Consider the following 18,420-nt stretch of genomic DNA (forward strand, 5'->3'; position numbering starts at 1 on the left):
AGTCTGGTCATAAACCAAAACCCCCCTCAGGATAAGTCTCTAAAATCTGTATGTGTGAGTTTTTTCCTTTGCCAATACTGGGTTTTAGGGCAAAATAGAGGGGGGCCTCAATATTTCTCTTATAATAATTCCTCCCCTACCTCTCTGAGGTCATTAAAGTTTTCCCCATAGAAACATTGTTATGAGTCAGTTATATATTCCTTTAGCACCAGGTGATTGTCTGTTTAGCCCTTAGATTAACAGCAAGCCTGAAGCTGGCCCACCATTTACAACATTGCTTCTTTGCAAAATTATATATTGAAGTCTCCCTTGACCCCTAAAATATTTAAAAAAATAGAATATCTTGTTAATTTGAGATTATGTTCATCAGATTTATTTCATATTTTATTGGCTAAGGCTGGCAAACTTTGTTCTTTACATCTTCCTTTCCTAAAAGTTCTTTTCATTCCTCAGAGAAGTTTAAAAAATTCATACTCCACTGCCTTTAGGGCCACTTATAAGTAACAGAAGAAGAGTAGTTTTACTACATTTTAGTAATCCTCATTTGACCTCAAAAGATGGAGTTTTGCCAATTGTGAGTATATTAAAAAGAATGTGCTATTGAATCAAAAGCATTTACAAAGGGGAATTTCTAGAACTGCTTTGTGTGGATAGTTTAGGAGGTGGATGGATTATTATTGTGATGATTTTTTAAAAAATTAATTACTTTTATTTTTGGCTGTGCTGGGTCTTCACTGCTGCAGGTGGGCTTTCTCTAGTTGCGGTGAGAGTGTACTATCTTCTATCTAGATGCAGTGCGCAGGCTTCTCATTGCAGTGGCTTCACGTGTTGCGGAGCCTGGGCTCTAGATGGATGGGCTTCAGTAGTTGTGGTGTGTGGGCTTTTAGTTGCCCTGCAGCACATGGGCTATTCCTGGAGCAGGGATCAAATCCCTTCCCCTGCTTTGGCAGGCAGATTCCCAACCACTGGACCACTTGGGAAGTCTGAAATGACTATCTTGAAGGGTGACAATATTTCTTTATATGTATCATTTCTGGGCTAGTTCCTAAAAAAAATTCTCTCAAATTTCCTTATACTGTCACTTCTTTTAAGTTATTGAATTTCAGTTCACTTCTGATTCAAATGACCTGTAATTTAATGATAAAATTCAAATCCTATCCTTTTTCATGACAGATCTGATGGTTTTGAGCCCTATGTGATCACTAAACTTGAATCAGATAGGCATGATAAAACTTAAATGATAACATCAGCATTTATATTTATAAGTACATAAAAAACCCTGACACCTGTATAGTACTTCAGTCTTTCAAAGTTATTTGGTACATATTATTTCTGAGGGTAAACATAAAGTTGTCTAGAATCATGAGAAAGTTTTTCCAATTACAAATCAGTAACTTCCCATAGAACCTGGAAGAGCAGGCATGGTTTCATGTAGAAATGACTCACCAGGAAATGACTCCAGAGGTAAACGGGGATTCAGGAAATGTCCAGTGCAAACCATGACAGCATCAAAGACAGCTGTGTCCTGCCTCCCCTCTGTCTCTGTGACAACATCCCATTGACCAGTTTCAGAGAAGTCAGGATGCTTTGTTACGCTGCACACGGTGGTCTGAAAGCAAAAGACAGACACTCGTTTTCCACCAGTCATCTCGGGACTTCATGCAATGACTGTATGGTAACCGTGTTTGTTATTTCAAGTGGGTCTAGTAAGTCTCATGTTAGAAGGCCTTTCAATATTGGTTTATCTTCTCCCTTGAGAAGTTAAATAACTTGTGCAAAGTCTCAAAAGTGGTCATAAAGATTAGGACCCAAAACATCCGAGTGATTTCACTGCAAGGAAGAAACATTCAGTTTTTATTTCTGGTGAGAAGAAGATGAGTTAAAATATTGAATGTTGGAAAAATTTAGGAAAATGAGTTTTGACCCATTATAATTTCTGTGGCTCAGACTTCTAATTATTTCTTTCCAATGGGTTTCATGAACAAAATCCAGTTTTCCTTTCCTCTGAAAAAAATTCTAAATTTCATCCTGAATGAGACTTTGGATTTAGAAAAAGAACCAGGAAATTCAGTATTTTAGTGACTTCAGTAAAACATGAACAGCAGGATTTTTATCTGCCTTATTCGTATAGAGAGAAAATTAAGAAGAAGTTTTCTTAGGCATCCCACTTGAATTAGATTGGTGAATGGGCCAGCCCCTATTCATTAACCTTCCATAACCCAAGCCATCTTACCTTAAACTGAATGTATTTCAGAAGGTCAAAGTGCTCAGCAAACTCTTGGAGGTAGTTCCAAAATTTTTCATGGTTCATGAAATTAGGATAATCTTCTTGGAAAGGGAAGTCACTGTAACATGACATTTCTTTGCAGACATTCGTCACTAATGACTTGTAGACCCTAGTCATCCCATCTTTAGAAGTTTCCTGTGTACAAGCACAGTTAACTTGATGGGGTGGGCTGAGGGGGATAGGAGGAAGAGAACAGAGATCACCAGCAGCTAGCATTCCACATGTCATTCCAAAGAGTTTCTGGAAAATTTAGCATTGGATCCCCCTGCTATAGATATAAAAAATCACTGGTGGGGTTGAATTGTTAAATATAATATCTTCGTCAAACTACAAAGAAGCTAACAACATTTAACAGGGCTCTGCAGGACTAACTGTCTTTAAACAGTTCCATGAACGTGGGCCCATGGTCCATCTTCCTTATCTTCTCCTTCTTCCCTTGCCATGATTACTCCCTCCTCTCAGGTTCTGGGCCTCTTCTTCTTGCCTTTGCTTAAGGAATTCCTCACAAAGTTTTCTAGTTATTGTCTATGTATATATTCAACCACTCTTTCTCATCCACACTTAAAATACTGAAGACTCAAATTTTCAAAACAACCCCCGCTTTCAACTTAAATTGAAGGAGGAAATAGAACAGGCTCCATCTTGAAGGCAGGACTCCATCTTGAAGGCAGGACTCCATCTTGGGCAGGACTGTGGACTTGAGCTATATGCCCAGTATCTATGGAAACGATATACCAACCGGAAAACCAAACCCTCGGAAGGAAGAGTCCCAGGGCTCATACCTAGACTCTCCATGCCTAAAAGAATACCCTAATTATCTGTGTAACTGAATAGAATCATACATTCTATTATGCTTACTGGGCTATGACCACAGGCCTATTGATAATTGTCCACTGTTAACTACCTAGGCTTAAGGCATACGAATCACAGGTTAACTTTGATTGTATCTTTCTTTTCCTTTGTTCAGACTAGTTTCAGGGAATTTGGGGAGGTGGGTTTGGGCACGTACACTTAGGGTATATAAGGTTTTCACAAAAACTCGTTGGGGTCCTTGGCTAAGAGGAGACTCTGCCTTGGGCCCGCCGGTGTAATAAACTGCACTCCACTATTGCATTGTCCTTCTGAGTGAGTTTGTTTCCTGGAATGTGTGGCTAAAACAAAATCCTCTTACAACCATGTCTCTCTCTGTCTCATCTCAATTTTCATGAAGGGGGTCATCACACACTGACAGCCTCTGTTTTCTCCTGGACTCCTCAACTCCTTGTCTTATCTTGGTCTTTGCCATCCAAAAACAAAATGAAAAGACCTGTATTAAGGACACCAATGAACTTGTTCAAAGCTAATCTCTATTTCTTCTTCAAGTCTCTTTCTTTGCTATCACATTCTCTAAGAAGCCTTCCATAACCCTATAGATCTTCACAAGGTAGCTATCGTACCTGCTGCCCCAACCTAGTACCCTGTACTTTGAGCACAGAATCGATGACACTGTGTTACAATGATGTGTTTACAGTTTCTGTTCCCACTAGATTCTAAGGAGGGTTGGGGCCCTGTCTATCTTGTTCCCTGTGTGTCCTGGGAGAGGGACATCACAAATACTTGAATGAATGGAAATGAATATTACCATTGCATTTTTGGAAAAAAATATGTGTATGACTGAAAGAAATTACATCAAAATTTAAATAGTGTTAATTTATTTAGTGCTCAGGAGTATTGATATTATATTTAATTTATATTTTTTCTTTTCTTTTTTTTTTTGGCCTGGCCTCATGGCATATGGGATCTTAGTTTCCCAACCAGGGAATGAACCCATGCCCCTTGCAGAGGAAGTGTGAAGTCTGAATCATTGGACTGCCAGGGAAGTCCTGTATTTTTTCTTTTGTTTAACTCAATATTATTTTTTTATTTTTAAATTTATTTTTATTGGAGTATAGTTGCTTTACAACGTTGTGTCAGTTTCTGTTGTACAGCAAACTGAATCAGTCATATATACACATACACCCACTCTTCTCTCGATTTCCTTCCCATTTAGGTCACTACAGAACATTGAGTAGAGTTCTGTGTGCTATACAGTAGCAATATTACTTTCTAAAATTAGTTTATATCACTAGTTTATATCATTAGTTTATAATAGGAGAAGGAAACCAAGCCAACCATAGTGTTAGTGGAAGCACACTGATTCAAACTGCCCACCCTGGCCAGGCACCATAGTAACCATTTGCATGAGTTGTTTTATGACAGGAGATCCTGATAAGGAATACGGAACTAATAAGCCACCACCAAATGGAAGAGTTGCCTAGTTGCTGAGTCGTGTCAGGCTTGGATGCCACCATTCTCAAAACAATGTCTGCTGGAAGTTAGTAACTGCAACCTTACTTTTTATAAAACTAGGCAACTGGCTACCTGGCTACAAGTCTTTCTGAAGTCTTTCTCCCAAAAGGAGACGCCGTGTATTCGTCCACTTCCAAGAATCCTCACTAGCATCCATCTTGGCTGAGCGATGCGTGCACCACCAGGAAAGACTCTGAATTAGAGTGATTGGCCAAAGACCACCTGGAAACTAACCCCATCACCATAAAACCCAAGACTGCAAGCCACGGGGCAGAGCTGTTCTCCTGGGTTCTCTTACCCTACAGCCCTCCACCCGGGTGCCCTTTCCCAATAAAATCTCTTGCTTTGTCAGCAGATGTGTCTCCTTGGACAATTCATTTCCGAGTGTTAGACAAGAGCCCAGTTTTGGGCCCTGGAAGGGGTCCCCCTTCCTGCAACAATAGGGTCAAATAGCAGAAAAGTACACAAACCAGACCGAATATTTTCTTCCATACTGACATTTGGTGGCTTAATGAGGCCCACAGTACACCAGAAAAAAAAAATTTTTTTTTTTTTCCCCAGTATACTATGGGTTTCCCTGATGGCTCAGAAAATTCTTTCCCTGGTGGTAAAGAATCTGCCTGCAATGCGGGAGACCTGAGTTTGATCCTTGGGTTGGAAAGATCCCCTGGAGGAGGGCATGGCAACCCACTCCAGTATTCTTGACTGGAGAATCGCCATGGACAGAGGAGTCTGGCAGGCTACAGTCGATAGGGTTACAAAGAGTCAGACATGACTGAATGACTAAGCACAGCACAGTACACTATAATCCTAGAGTTGTGATCATTTACATACATTTGCTTATTCTGTTTTCTTCACCATTCATCCAAGACTGGCAAATGCCACTTCCTCCATGCAAGCTTCCCTCATTCATACCAGTGTGAAGTACCTCCCCAGCCCTGAGCTCCTGCCAAATGCTGCTCTTCTCTTCCCCCTGAAGCACTTACTACTTGGGCCTCCATCTTTTGACATCTTATACCCTACCAGGGGCAGATCCCTTTATTCCCACTGAAGACCCTGATATTCCCAGTAACCAGGACCAATTCTGGCCAGAGGCATGTGTGAGAGGGTAGCAGGTAGGAAGGCTAGGGGTCTCCAAATGGAGGAAATAGGCTGCAAATGTCAAACGTCTTTTATCTCTCTCTTAAGTGGTAGGAGAAAACAAACTACACAAGTCAGATTTTTTTCCTTTCTCTATACAAAATTGAAAGAGTTCCTTTAAAATTCTGTGTTGCCATGACGACACCTGGTTCCACCTGAACTCAACTTTTTTCAAACCTTGAGGTAACCAATGCGTTTTTCTTATGGAAATATTTTTCTTAAGTTATGTTAATGAACTATATTTACCCTAGACTCTGTCTTTCTTCAAGTAGGTTTGCCTAAGGCTCAGAACCAGTATGTTTTATTCATGTAAATATTCTCTTAAGCTATGTTAATGAGACTATGTATTTGCTTAGAATTTGCTAGGTATTTGCTTGCCTTTCTTCCAAGATTCATGCCAATCACTTTATGGCCTGGGACAACTCACCTTGTGCCAATGTTATCTCAAAATGAACGTTGTGGGTAAGGGGCCTGGTGCCAGTCTCTGATTTTTGAGACATTTCCTTTCTCTAACTAGCAACCTGCTAGTAGCTATATAACTTCCTGCTAAAGACTAGCAGGGGGCACTCTTTCTTCCCCCTTCTGATGTCTATGTCAGAAGCTTTCTCTCTCTTTTATACTTTAATAAAACTTTATCACACAAAAGCTCTGAGCAATCAAGCCTCATCACTGGCCCTGGATTGAATTCCTCTCCTGTGAAGGCCAAGAATCTCCAGTGTCTTTCACGACTCAGCAACAACCTCTCATGTGACATTTAGTCATTTCCAGCCCTACTTCCTGATGCTCAAGTCACCTAATGGCTGGCCGAAACTTGAGCATACACCCTGGGCTGCACACTCCACTCTTAAGAGAAATAGTGCCTGGGTTGTTGTTCTTCTGATAATGTAAAAACTACCCCCTAGACCTAACAAGGTCTGGATTCTTGCCTCTCCTTGCCAATTCTCTTCCAAAAGACATGAACAATGCCTTGGAGTTGGGGATCCATCCCCTGCTGCCAACTTCTGTCCTTCTTAAGGTGCCATCTGCTTCACATTCACCAATGAGATTCAGCTTACCCAATGTGATACTCTGCTACTTTGTCTTAGAATGTTCATGGTGCAGAAATCATCATAACTTTCAATCCTATGTTTGTGTATCAGACTTAACTCTTTCTTCCTCTTTCCTCCAAATTCTCTTGCCCCTACCCTGCCAATTCTCCAGGTTCATCACCTATCAGACTGCGTCCTGCGTGGGGTCAGCACAACACCATACACAAAGTTGTGATGCTGCAATGAGCGGCTCCCTTAATGATCACCATGCATGTGTGTTCACTCATGTCCATCTCTTTTGAGACCCCATGGACTACAGCCCACCAGGCTCCTCTGTCCATGGGATTTCCCAGGCAGAATACTGGCGTGGATTGCCATTTCCTTCTCTGGGGGATCTTCCCTGACCCAGGGATCGAACCCTCATCTCTTTCTTTGGCAAGCGGATTCTTTACCACTGAGCAACCTGGGAAGCTCTTAATGATCACCAAGATAGACTACAGCCACCATGCCTGGGCAGGGACAAAGCAAATGGCCAGATTATAGTTGGTGAAGGTGGGAGGGTATGAACTACGCACAGTAAACTTCCATAGTCCACCGATGTCATTACTTCTTTCAAAGCAGATGGGCTCCAGGTGTTCATCCAAGCAGCATTTGATGGAGGACAGGCCACTCACACCAGCTCCAATCACTGCAACTCGCTTGGCCATGGTGTGTTCTGTATGATACAGATTAAGCACAGTTTCTTTGTTTGACAAGGCTAGAAGGGAGCCCTTGTCACAGAATTCAACTTTCACAATGATATAGATACCCTCCTTTTGTTTCTGAGCTAAGGCAGAATCATAATTTGGCTAAATATGAGGGCTCTGAAATAAGACTGTTTCAGCCAGGATGCTGGCTTCATTTATTTATCTTGGGCTAGTTGTTTATCCTTTCTGTGCCTCAGTTTTCTCATCAGTACAGTGAGAGGGGAAATAATAATGCCTATCTAAAATAGGCATTGTCCTGAAATTAAATGACCGAGATATGTTGGAAAAGTTGTAGAAGTGTGTCTGCTACATAGTAAGTACTCAGTTAAATTTTGCTCTTATTATTAGCTAGTTAAGCCAAGACCTAGCACCAAATATTTAATCAGCATTCATTTCCCACTTCCCTAATGACTTTCCTTCTTTTCCTCTCTTCTTTCTGGAAAAGGCAGCTCACACAGATAAAATTTATCAACATTTGGGAACACATAGATAGACACAACCTGTTGCTTCCTTTGGATTGAGGAGTAAAAGGTCTTGATCCCCTTAAGACTTTATATTCCCTCAGTATTAAAAACACTTTGCTATCACCTAACCCTCCCAAAATCCTAGGAACTGCAACCAGCAAAAATGTTCATTTTTATTTAAAGCATCTAAAGTCCTAAAGAGTAGCTAGTCATGGGTCATGTCCTGCCAGCAAAAAAGATACTACATTAATTGAGGGGAAGTTCTTAACTTTGAACAATGAAAGCTTGACTGACTGTAATACAGAACTAAGTCCCCAAGGAAATCCATATGGCACATTCTAGAGACCAAGATGAGATCACATGGAAATGGGGATGTTATCCTTGTCAGGAAAGATTGGAGGAAGCATGAAGGTGTCATGACAATTTATATCAGATTTTTAAAATTGTAGTTTTGGGCATCTGCAGATGTCAACATACATTTTTCTTTGATCAGATGGGTTAACACTAAGTTAATTCCAGCGAATCAGGTTTATGCCACATGGAAGGCTTTGAAGTGTCAGGTGGACTCAGGTGTAACTGCTGAGTCTTTGAACATGACTTAAGGCCAGTCTGCTAGTAAGAGGCTGAGTCGAGAGAGACTCTAGATATCTGAGTATGAGTCTGGATGTGCACATCTCACTGGGATGAGAGTCTGAAGTGTCCCATGATTTCTGCTCCTGAGCCTCTTCCCTAATTTGAGCTCAGGTTTGCTGCCATGCTTTCTGGTTGGGTTTGTGGTGGGGGGTTTGTCCTCAGGGCTTTGCAGTTTCTCTATAGCCAAATCAGAATCCCCAGGCACAAGAAGAGTGAGTGTCAGTAAAGGAGGTGGTTGGAGGAAAAGGGCTCAGGATTGGTTGGTTTGCATTCAAAAGGTCACCCTCCCAGGAGGGTGGTTTACTACCTCAAGGAACTGCCTAAGCCTGGGAGCAGCAGCCCCTTTGGCATCAGCAAGGCCTTAACTGTCAAAGCACCAAAATATAGAAAATAAAGAGGTATGGTTAATTGCTGGGAGCCAGCGTGAGGAGCTCCACCCGTGGCAAAGGTCATGAGGAAGGAGGCTCGGCATACGCAAAGGCGGGATCGAGCCTCAGGAGTCCCCCTGGAAATTCTTGAGCATCTACCCCCCAAAACCAGAGTCTGCCTACTTTACTGCTTTGTGCTCTCACCTCTGACTTTACTGGGGGCTGTCCCCCACCACCATCTCACTCTCTCTGATAAAGAGTTAACTTACAGCTCCAGTTAATAAGCTCCTGGGCATTAGGAGTGTTTAAATCCAAACCCCTTAGATAGCTCTCTAACTCGCCTGACAAGTTTACCCGGACTCCTACAGCTATGCATAAGATTATTTACAGTCTCTCAGCCTCGAGAGGCACGGGGAAGCTTAAGATATTCAAATAGCTTAGAGCCTCTCAGAGAGTTAGAAACTGTCAGAATAAAACTAGTAAGATTTCATTGATGAGCCAATGCTTGCTGCCAAGTTTCCACATCCCCTGTATTGTATCCTTGAATGTGTATTAATTAATATAGTTGGTATGTAGAAAAAATAAGTAGTGCCCTTGGTGTTAGCAACTTTAGACCCTTAAGGTAATAAATTCTTTCCTTTGTTGTAAACCCACTACACCTCTGCCCTATAGGAATGCAACTTTATGTAACACCTCCGGAGGATGGCCCCAAACCTTAAAATAATTACTCAGAGAAAATAAGTCTTATGGTTGACAAACCTTTGTCAAGAGTCATAAAATGTTAATAGGCCTTCTGGCCAGAAGATGATGTACATCACCTAAACCATTTGTATACGACAAATTTGCAGGAAAGAAACCCTGGTTTTGATAAGGATCAAAGACTGCTGACTTTGCATGGTTTCAAACCCCCTATTATCCTCTATGTACAACTTATGGTATAAAAGCCCCTGTTGAAAATAAAGCTACGGGCCTTGCTCACCAAAGCTTGGTCTCCCCATGTCATTCTTTCTTTTCACATTCCGGCTGAATCTCCATCTGGAGCGTGGAGGTCCTCTGCGACCATTTATTTGCCTGGGCTTCTAGGACCCACTCGACAAGGTGCCTAAGGTGGGGCACCTTCCGCTATTCGAGAGGGCGCCTGTGGCCTCCGTGGTCAGAGCTAACCTGATGTCACAGGTTATATTGATTTTCTGCCTAAACCAAGCTACTCAGCCTCTTTTCTCCACTGAATTTTCCTACTGAGCTATCCTCATTTTGTTACTCTTTATATCTCTAATTAATATTTAAATAAAGCTATACGCTATTGTATCCAGTGAACTTGCTGAAGCCGTCTCCCCTTCGAATACCCTGGATCAGCTGGGGCTGGACCGCGGCAGTTAATACAAGTGAGAAAGGGGAAACCTCTGGAAAAAAATAAAAAATAACCCCTCGGCACAATTACAAAGGGAGTTAGTGACTTTACAGGGGCAGAAGAAGACTTCTGAGCCCTGGGAACCCTCAGACTTACCTGGTTCCAGAGGAGGACACAGGGACTTGCAGCATCAGAGGGCTTTTCCAGGCTTGCCTGTTTCAAAATCTTTCTTGCCATCCCGCCCTTTGTAAGGTTGAGAACTTCCTGCCTGGCTTCATTATTTACAGCAAAATTTACACTCTTCCCCCTCGAGATTTTTGGTTTATTTAGGAGTCTCTTTTTGATTTTGGGAGAGTTGAGTAGTCTGCAGTAAGAATGGACTCTGGAGGCAGCAGAACTGGGTTTGAACTCTGTCTCTGCAACTGACGAGCCATGTGCCCCCCCAAACAACCCACGTACACACTTTAAGATTTACTGTTTGCAAATAAGAAACACAGTCACACGGAAGGATCGTTTGAGTCTGAAACTGTGATAATAATTACACAAAACTGCCTAGCACCAAATATTTACAGGATTCATTTCCCACCTCCCTAACCATTCCCTCTTTTCCTCTCTTCTTTCTGGAAAAGACGTCTCACACAGATAAAATTTATCAACAAGTTGGAAACACATAGGCAAACACATCTATGGCTTCCTTTGGACTGGAGAGTAAAAGGTCTGCTGCTGCTGCTGCTGCTGCTGCTAAGTCGCTTCAGTCGTGTCTGACTCTGTGAGACCCCATAGACGGCAGCCCACCAGGCTCCTCTGTCCCTGGGATTCTCCAGGCAAGAACACTGGAGTGGGTTGCCATTTCCTTCTCCAATGCATGAAAGTGAAAAGTGAAAGTGAAGTCGCTCAGTCGTGCCGACTCTTAGCGACCCCATGGACTGCAGCCTACCAGACTCCTCAGTCCATGGGATTTTCCAGGCAAGAGTACTGGAGTGGGTTGCCATTGCCTTCTCCGAGTAAAAGGTCTAGATAGCTTTTATTCATAAATAAATGGCCTCCACCGATAAGAACACATACACTTCCAGGGCACAAGGGAGAAGTCTGGAATTGGCAGATCTCGCTGTGCTGTGTTTTTGCAATAATAAGATGAAAGAAATAGTTGTTAAGTGATCTGGTTAAAATGCAAAATATGCTGCAGTGAATAGACTGGCAGCAAATTAATTCACTCCACACATGCACTCTATGTAACTCTAAGGGCAGATACTGAGCCAAGTTTGGGGGCCCCCAGAATAATTAAGAATCAGTGACTAAATAACAGTAATAAATACAGACCCAGTGACTGTCCACAAGAAGATGCCACTATATAGACAGGGGCTGACACATATGGTATCAGGCAATATGTCCTATAACAGCAGCATGCTCTGGGTACAAATGCTTGCAGACATTCTTGGGCTGCTTATCTACGCCTGGAGACCTAGCTAGAGACACGTACTAGGCTGTGTTTTTCCTGAGCAAAAACACCCAAGTGCCAGATAATTGATGCCCCAAATAGACATAAATTGAAAGGCAGGCGAGAATACTGCAGGTTTGACGGGCTGGGAGGACATAGTACTGCTAAGCTCTTTGTAAACTGTAAGAGTGTGCTATAATCGTAAGGTCCATTGTAGGTCAAAGGTTGCTGATATTTAGTTCCTTAATAGAAGAAGCCCTAATCAACTGAGTTGGATTTTTGAACAACAGGAAAACCCTATCCCATACCTGACACACCATAAAATGTAGCAGTCGTTTTTGAGACATGGAGAGACTTGGATGATTAGCAAATCATACAGCTGATATGATTTATATGAATTTGGACTTCGATCTGTTTATATTTCTTATTATTTCACTCTACCAGTGTTCTTCCTTTGCTACCCTATTTCCGAACCTGACACTTGTGGAATATTTTGTGTTTCTCAGTGACAGGCAATTCCATCTCATCCAAAAGATGAAATCAGAAAGGAGCCTGGAATCACAGACAGTCCCACAATTCTGTTATTCTCTCCACATCTTCCTTCTGGGTGGCTTCTTCCTACAGCATAACTTTGTTTCCTTAAGAAGTTCCTTTGCTTCCTGGTTTTCTCCCTAATTCTGCTGCCTTAACCCTAATCAAGAGACTCTGCAAAGAGAGGATCACACTTAGTTCTAAGGAGTGCACCAACCAAGGGGAATATTTACCTTCTGTGAAATCAGCTTCTGGAAACATTTCCCCATTAAAAGAAAAAAAATCCAGGACACTTACCTTGTTGGCACAGAGAGGTAATTTTACAAATTATTTCTCAAAGCCAATAGCCAAAGACAGTGTTTGTCTTAAAAAAAAAAAAAAAAATCCAAATCCAAAGTCTTTGCTCTAAAAGAAGATAAAAAATAAAAGGAATGCTGACTTTAATCAAAGTGCTCTCAGTTTAAAACAAAAACTGCCGTTTTTCCTGTCATGCTGATGACAGGAAATATACTCGCCGAGGGAAAAAAAGAAGTTGTGTAGGGCACCAGTTGAAACTTCCGTGATCTCGAGGGAGCGTTCAATGACGAATTAGAATAGAGTTGTCGGATTGGAAAGCCACAAGCGACTTCTGCCCCTTTCGCCCATCCTCCTAAACGTCACAGTTCCGACGGAGCTCTAAACTTAAAGGGGAGCACGTGGTAAGCGGCTGCTCTTCTCACGGTAGCCTTTAGAGGGCGCCAAATCACCCCAAACCACAATCCCCAGTGACTTGGGCGTTCTGCTTAACCAAATTGTGACTCTTGAGAATTAGTCTCTTGAACTATTACAGGAACTGTGCATAGAAGAAGGCCAATTAGGTGACTGTTGTGTCATCAAGTTCTCCCAAGTAGGGTTAGTTCCCTAACCCCAAAAGTATGATTTCAAAATTCAGAATTTATAAGGAATTTAAGCAGCTTCATCTTTTCAGAAAATGTCAGCAGAGGGAGCTGGTAAAACATGTTTGAAAAAGCTTAAAATTGGTTTTAGATGTTAGCCTAGGGCACAAGAAGAGAAATAATTACAGAAGCACTGGCAATAATAAAATAATAGAATACAGCCATGAAATTAAAAGATGCTTACTCCTTGGAAGGAAAATTATGACCAACCTAGACAGCATATTAAAAAGCAGAGACATTACTTTGCCAACAAAGGTCCGTCTAGTCAAGGCTATGGTTTTTCCAGTGGTCATGTATGGATGTGAGAGTTGGACTGTGAAGAAAGCTGAGCGCCAAAGAATTGATGCTTTTGAACTGTGGTGTTGGAGAAGACTCTTGAGGGTCTCTTGGACTGCAAGGAGATCCAACCAGTCCACCCCAAAGGAGATCAGTCCTGTGTGTTCTTTGGAAGGAATGATGCTAAAGCTGAAACTCCAGTACTTTGGCCACCTCATGCGAAGAGTTGACTCATTGGAAAAGACTCTGATGCTGGGAGGGATTGGGGGCAGGAGGAGAAGGGGACGACAGAGGATGAGATGGCTGGATGGCATCACCGACTCGATGGACGTGAGTTTGAGTGAACTCCAGGAGTTGGTGATAGACAGGTAGGTCTGGCGTGCTGCGATTCATGGGGCCACAAAGAGTCAGACATGACTGAGTGACTGAACTGAACTGAGATTCCTTTTAATAGAAATCACAACCTCAAATTTTTATATAAAATCTTCTGTTGGCAACAAACTAATTTTTACTTTGAAAAATATTAAGCCCAGAGGAAAGTTGAAAAAACAATCTGATTAATGTGCATCAACATATCCCTTACCCATTTCATCAACTAGCAACCTCTTGACACATTGGCATTTTCTTCTTCTCTCTTTCTCTTTCTCCACACACATGTACCCAGAGACACAGACACGTATACACCTAAACACACAGATCTGAAAGTAGTCTTCAAACATCAGGATGCCATCAGAATATTTCAGCATGTATTTCACAAAAGTAAGGGCATTTCCCCACAGAATCATTATCATTACCACATCCAAGTCAATATGACTTCAGTATCATCCAACATACAGTCCACTTTCAAATTTCTCCAGTTGTCCCCAAAAATGTTCTCATCCAGTGGTGTACTGGAGCTCGTCTGCACAAAGGGAATACGTATGTCTTCCAAGTTCAGTGATAGCTTGGCATTACGAATAGTAATGCTTGACACAATAGCTTGACATTGTTCATGGTGGGGATGTTTACATCACGGAAACTGGCAAACACTACAAATTTGGGATGTCCCCCACCCCCAGCCATTTGTTAAATATTTACCCTCTCATTTTTGGCAAATGGCTTTATTGAGGCCTAACTGATATGCAAAAAAACCTGTATATATTTAATGTATATAATTTGATGAATTTGGACATATGCCTGCATGTGTGAAACCATCACCGCTCAAGGTAATAAACACATTCATCACCTCCAGAAGTTTCCTCATGGACCTTTGTTTATTTTTGGTTAAGAATATTTGACATGAGATATACCCACTTGCTGCTGTGCTGTGTTCGGTTGCAAAGTAGTGTTCAACTCTTTGTAACTCCATGGACTGTAGCCTACCAGGCTTCTCTATCTATGGGATTTTCCAGGCAAGAATACTGAAGTGGGTTGCCATTTCCTCCTACAGGGGATCTTCCCAACCAGGGATTGAAACCGAGTCTCCTGCGCTGGCAGGCAGACTCTTTACTACTGAGCCACCTGGGAAGCCATACACCCTCTTAACAAATCTTTAACAAAATTTAAAAATCCACAATACACTATTGTTAACTATTGGCACTACATTGAATGGCAGATCTCCAGAATTTATTCATCTTGCATAACTGAAAGTTTATATCCATTGAACAACAATTCTCCATTTCCCTCTCCCTCCAGTCTCTGGCAAGCACCATTTCACTGTTTCCTTCTATAAATTTAACTATTTTGAATACCTCATATAAATAGAATAATACAGGCTTGTATTTTTGTGACTGACTTATTTCACTTACAGTAATGTCTCCAGGTTCATCAATGCTGTCCCATATTGCACAATTTATTTTCTTTTTTAAGAGCTGAATAATAGCATACTGTATGTATATACCACATCTCTTTATTCATTCATCTGTCCATGGACATTTAGGTTGTTCCCATATCTTGGCTATTGTCAGTAATGCTGGAATGAACCTGATAATGCAAATACCTTTTTGAGATCCTGATTTCAATTCTTTTGTACAAATACCCAGAAGTAGAATTGCTGGATCATATGGTACTTCTAGTTTTAATTTTTTGAGGAACCTCCATACTATTTTCCATAGCAGCTGCACTATTTTACATCCCCACCTACTGTGTAGAAGGGTTCTGATTTCTTCACATCCTAACACTTGTTATCTTTTATTTTGCTTTTGATAACAACAATCTTAACAGATATGATGTGATATCTCATTGTGGTTTTGATTCACATTTCTTTGATAATTAGTGAAACTGAATACTTTTTAATATACCCATTGGTTATTTGTATATCTTCTTTAGAGAAATGTCCATTCAAGTTTTTTGCCCATTTTTGAATTGGGTTATTTGTATTTTTTTTTTTTAAGTTATAGAAGTCCCTTACATATTTTGGATGTTAACCTTTTATCAGATGTATGGTTTGCAAACATTTTCTCATTCAAAAGAAAATGTTTCTTTTGCTATTCAGAGACTTTTAGTTTGATGAAATCTTGCTTGTCTATTTTGTTTTTGTGCCTTTGTGCCTTTGGTGTCATATTCATTGTTAAAACAATGTCAAGAAGCTTTTTCAATATGTTATCTCTTAAGAGTTAAAAAAAAGATCTTGCTGCACATTATATTAAAGGATGTTCTGCCTACAAAAAATAAAAAGAGTTTTATAGTTTCAGTTCTTACATTTAAGTATTTCATACATTTTGAATTGATTTTTTAGCATGGTGTAAGAGAATGGTCCAGTTTTATTAGCATGTGAATATCCAGTTTTCCCAACACCATCTGTTGAAAAGACTGTCCATTACCCTTTCTGTGATCTTGGCAGTTTTATCGAAGATATACTAACTATATATGTGTGGGTTTATTTCTGGGCTGTCTATTCTGTTACATTGCTCTGTATGTCTGTCTTCATGCTAATATCACACTGTTCTAATCACTATAGCTCTGTTTATTATTAATAGTTCTAACTTTTTTTGTGGAGTATTTAAAGGTTTTCTGTATGCAAATCGTGTCATTTGCAAACAGAGATAATTTACTTCTTCCTTTATGATTTGAATACTTTATTTTTGTTGTCTCTGCTCCAGCTAGAACATTGAATTTGAGTGGCAAGAGTGAACATTCTTGTCTTGTTTTTCACAATTGAGCATGATGTTAGCTGTGGACTTGTCATATATGACCTTTACTATGTTGAAGTAAATTCCTTCTACATCTAGTTTGTTGAGAGTTTTAATCATGAAACTGTTGAATTTTGTCAAATGATTTTTCCTTATCTATTAAGGTGATCATGTGATTTTTTATCCTTCATTTTGTTAATGTGGTATATCACATTAACTGACTTGCATACATTGAACCACATACCACTCTTTATGGTTATATTTCTCCTGATTAAAGAGTCAGTCAGGCTCGGGGCTGCGGGCGACGCGCGCGGTCGGGCCTCCGCGCGCGACAGGCGCGCGCGCCCCCGTGGGCCCCGGCGAGAGGAGAATCGTCGGCTGGAGCCGTCACCCCGGGCGGGACCGAGCGCAGGCGACAACGCGCGGCGGCCCGGCCGAGGTTTTAAGTTTTTTAAAAAGAAAAAAAAAAAAAAGAGTCAGTCAAAGTTTATGTTTATAAACTTTGTTTAACTATTAGATCTCTTTAGTTTGTCCTATTCCATAACAGTTTTCCATCCTCCAAAGGGTCTAGTTTAAGAATGATCAACATCGAGTTTGCTACTACTGGAACTAATCTTCTAAAATAGCCTTCTACTTAGTTTTCTTACTTCCAGTTGCTCGCCTATAAACTGTCCTTCAGAACTATCTTTCTAAATCATAAATCAGATCATGTTTTTTTTTTTTTTTTTGCCTGTTAGTCACTCAACTGTGTCTGACTCTTTGTGACCCCATGGACTGTAGCCTGCCAGGCTCCTCTGTCCATGGGATTCTCCAGGCAAGAATATTGGAGTGGTTAGCCATTCCCTTCTCCAAGGGATCTTCCCGACCCAGGGATCGAACCTGGGTCTTGCGCATTCCAGGTAGATTCTTTACCATAGTTTGAGCTACCAGGGAGGCCCTCTGATGTATAAAAGTGTTTGCTGAAAGAGTTGAGTGGTTTGGGAGGGTTTTTAAAATCAGGAATAGTAAGGCATGTTTATATACTGTGGCAAATAACCAAGTAGAGAGGAAAATTCAACAATTTGGGAGAGAAGTTGGTGGAAATCTGTCAAAGTTATCTGCGAATTGCCACTATTTTTTCTCTGAGAGTGAGGTGAGAAGGAAGTGGTAGAGATTTGTGGTAAGAGGAGATGATATAAAATAGTCATCTAGGACATGAGATTGGGAAGTGAAGGACTTAAAGAAATCTACCAGGGTTTGGGGGCAGTAGGATAGGCATGAGTTGAAGAATGATCAGTTAGGAAGCTGAACATTTTTCCTCTATCTAAGATGAAGTGTTCAGGTGGGGTTTGAAGTCAGAGAAGAGTTGGATTTTGTCCAGAGTTCTAGTCCTACCATGCAAGTGTGAATGAATGAGAGAAGACAATGGAGCTGAGAGTATGCAAATGTGATGTTATAGAATCATGAACTCTAAACTGGGTAATGAAGGAGATGAGAAAATAAAGGGGGGCTGGACAGTGAAAGATGGTGGAATGTTTGGATTGGAAGTCCCAGGAGTTTTAAGGGAATATCACATTAAAAGAGTTAACCGGAAGAATACAATGATGTTGGTGGAGAGTGGGATGCTTGTAATTCAGATTGTGAAAAATTACACTTGTTGAGAATAGTATAGCCAAGACCAGCACTGTCTAATACAATAGCCACTAGCCATATATAGCTTTCTAAGTGTGTTACTATTGGAGAAGGAAATGGCAACCCACTCCGGTGTTCCTGCCTGGAGAATTCCAGGGATGGGGGAGCCTGATG

General features: G+C 41.0%; 1 protein-coding gene and 1 long non-coding RNA gene across 15 annotated transcripts in view; one reads left to right on the plus strand and one right to left on the minus strand.

Annotated features, from left to right (window-relative positions):
- LOC147356703 (uncharacterized) overlaps positions 1-4,969 on the plus strand; it is a 61,480-nt gene extending 56,511 nt beyond the window's left edge. For all 3 annotated transcript variants that reach the window (XR_015143498.1, XR_015143497.1, XR_015143499.1), the window contains one exon: positions 4,676-4,969. This is a non-coding gene — a long non-coding RNA (uncharacterized LOC147356703). The remainder of the gene's footprint in view (positions 1-4,675) is intronic.
- FMO4 (flavin containing dimethylaniline monoxygenase 4) overlaps positions 1-12,964 on the minus strand; it is a 38,996-nt gene extending 26,032 nt beyond the window's left edge. For 9 of the 12 annotated variants that reach the window (XR_015143495.1, XR_015143496.1, XR_015143491.1 and 6 more), the window contains exons 1-4: positions 12,612-12,959; positions 7,359-7,498; positions 2,234-2,422; positions 1,447-1,609 (exon numbers count right to left, since the gene is read on the minus strand). Coding sequence is in view for 5 of the 12 variants with exons in the window: in XM_086344730.1 (XP_086200856.1) it covers positions 1,447-1,609; positions 2,234-2,422; positions 7,359-7,490 (484 nt within the window). In the remaining 7 variants the exon portion in view is untranslated. Of the gene's footprint in view, positions 1-1,446; positions 1,610-2,233; positions 2,423-7,358; positions 7,499-12,611 lie in introns of those variants that run through there. The other 3 variants (XM_086344724.1, XM_086344725.1, XM_086344727.1) reach the window with 3 other exon arrangements.
- Between the last annotated feature and the right edge of the window lie 5,456 nt (positions 12,965-18,420).

This window comes from Bos grunniens, chromosome 16 (genome assembly GCF_055505025.1).
Source record: "Bos grunniens cultivar Pamir isolate PY7600 chromosome 16, Bosgru_T2T1.0, whole genome shotgun sequence".
Lineage (NCBI taxonomy): Eukaryota > Metazoa > Chordata > Mammalia > Artiodactyla > Bovidae > Bos > Bos grunniens.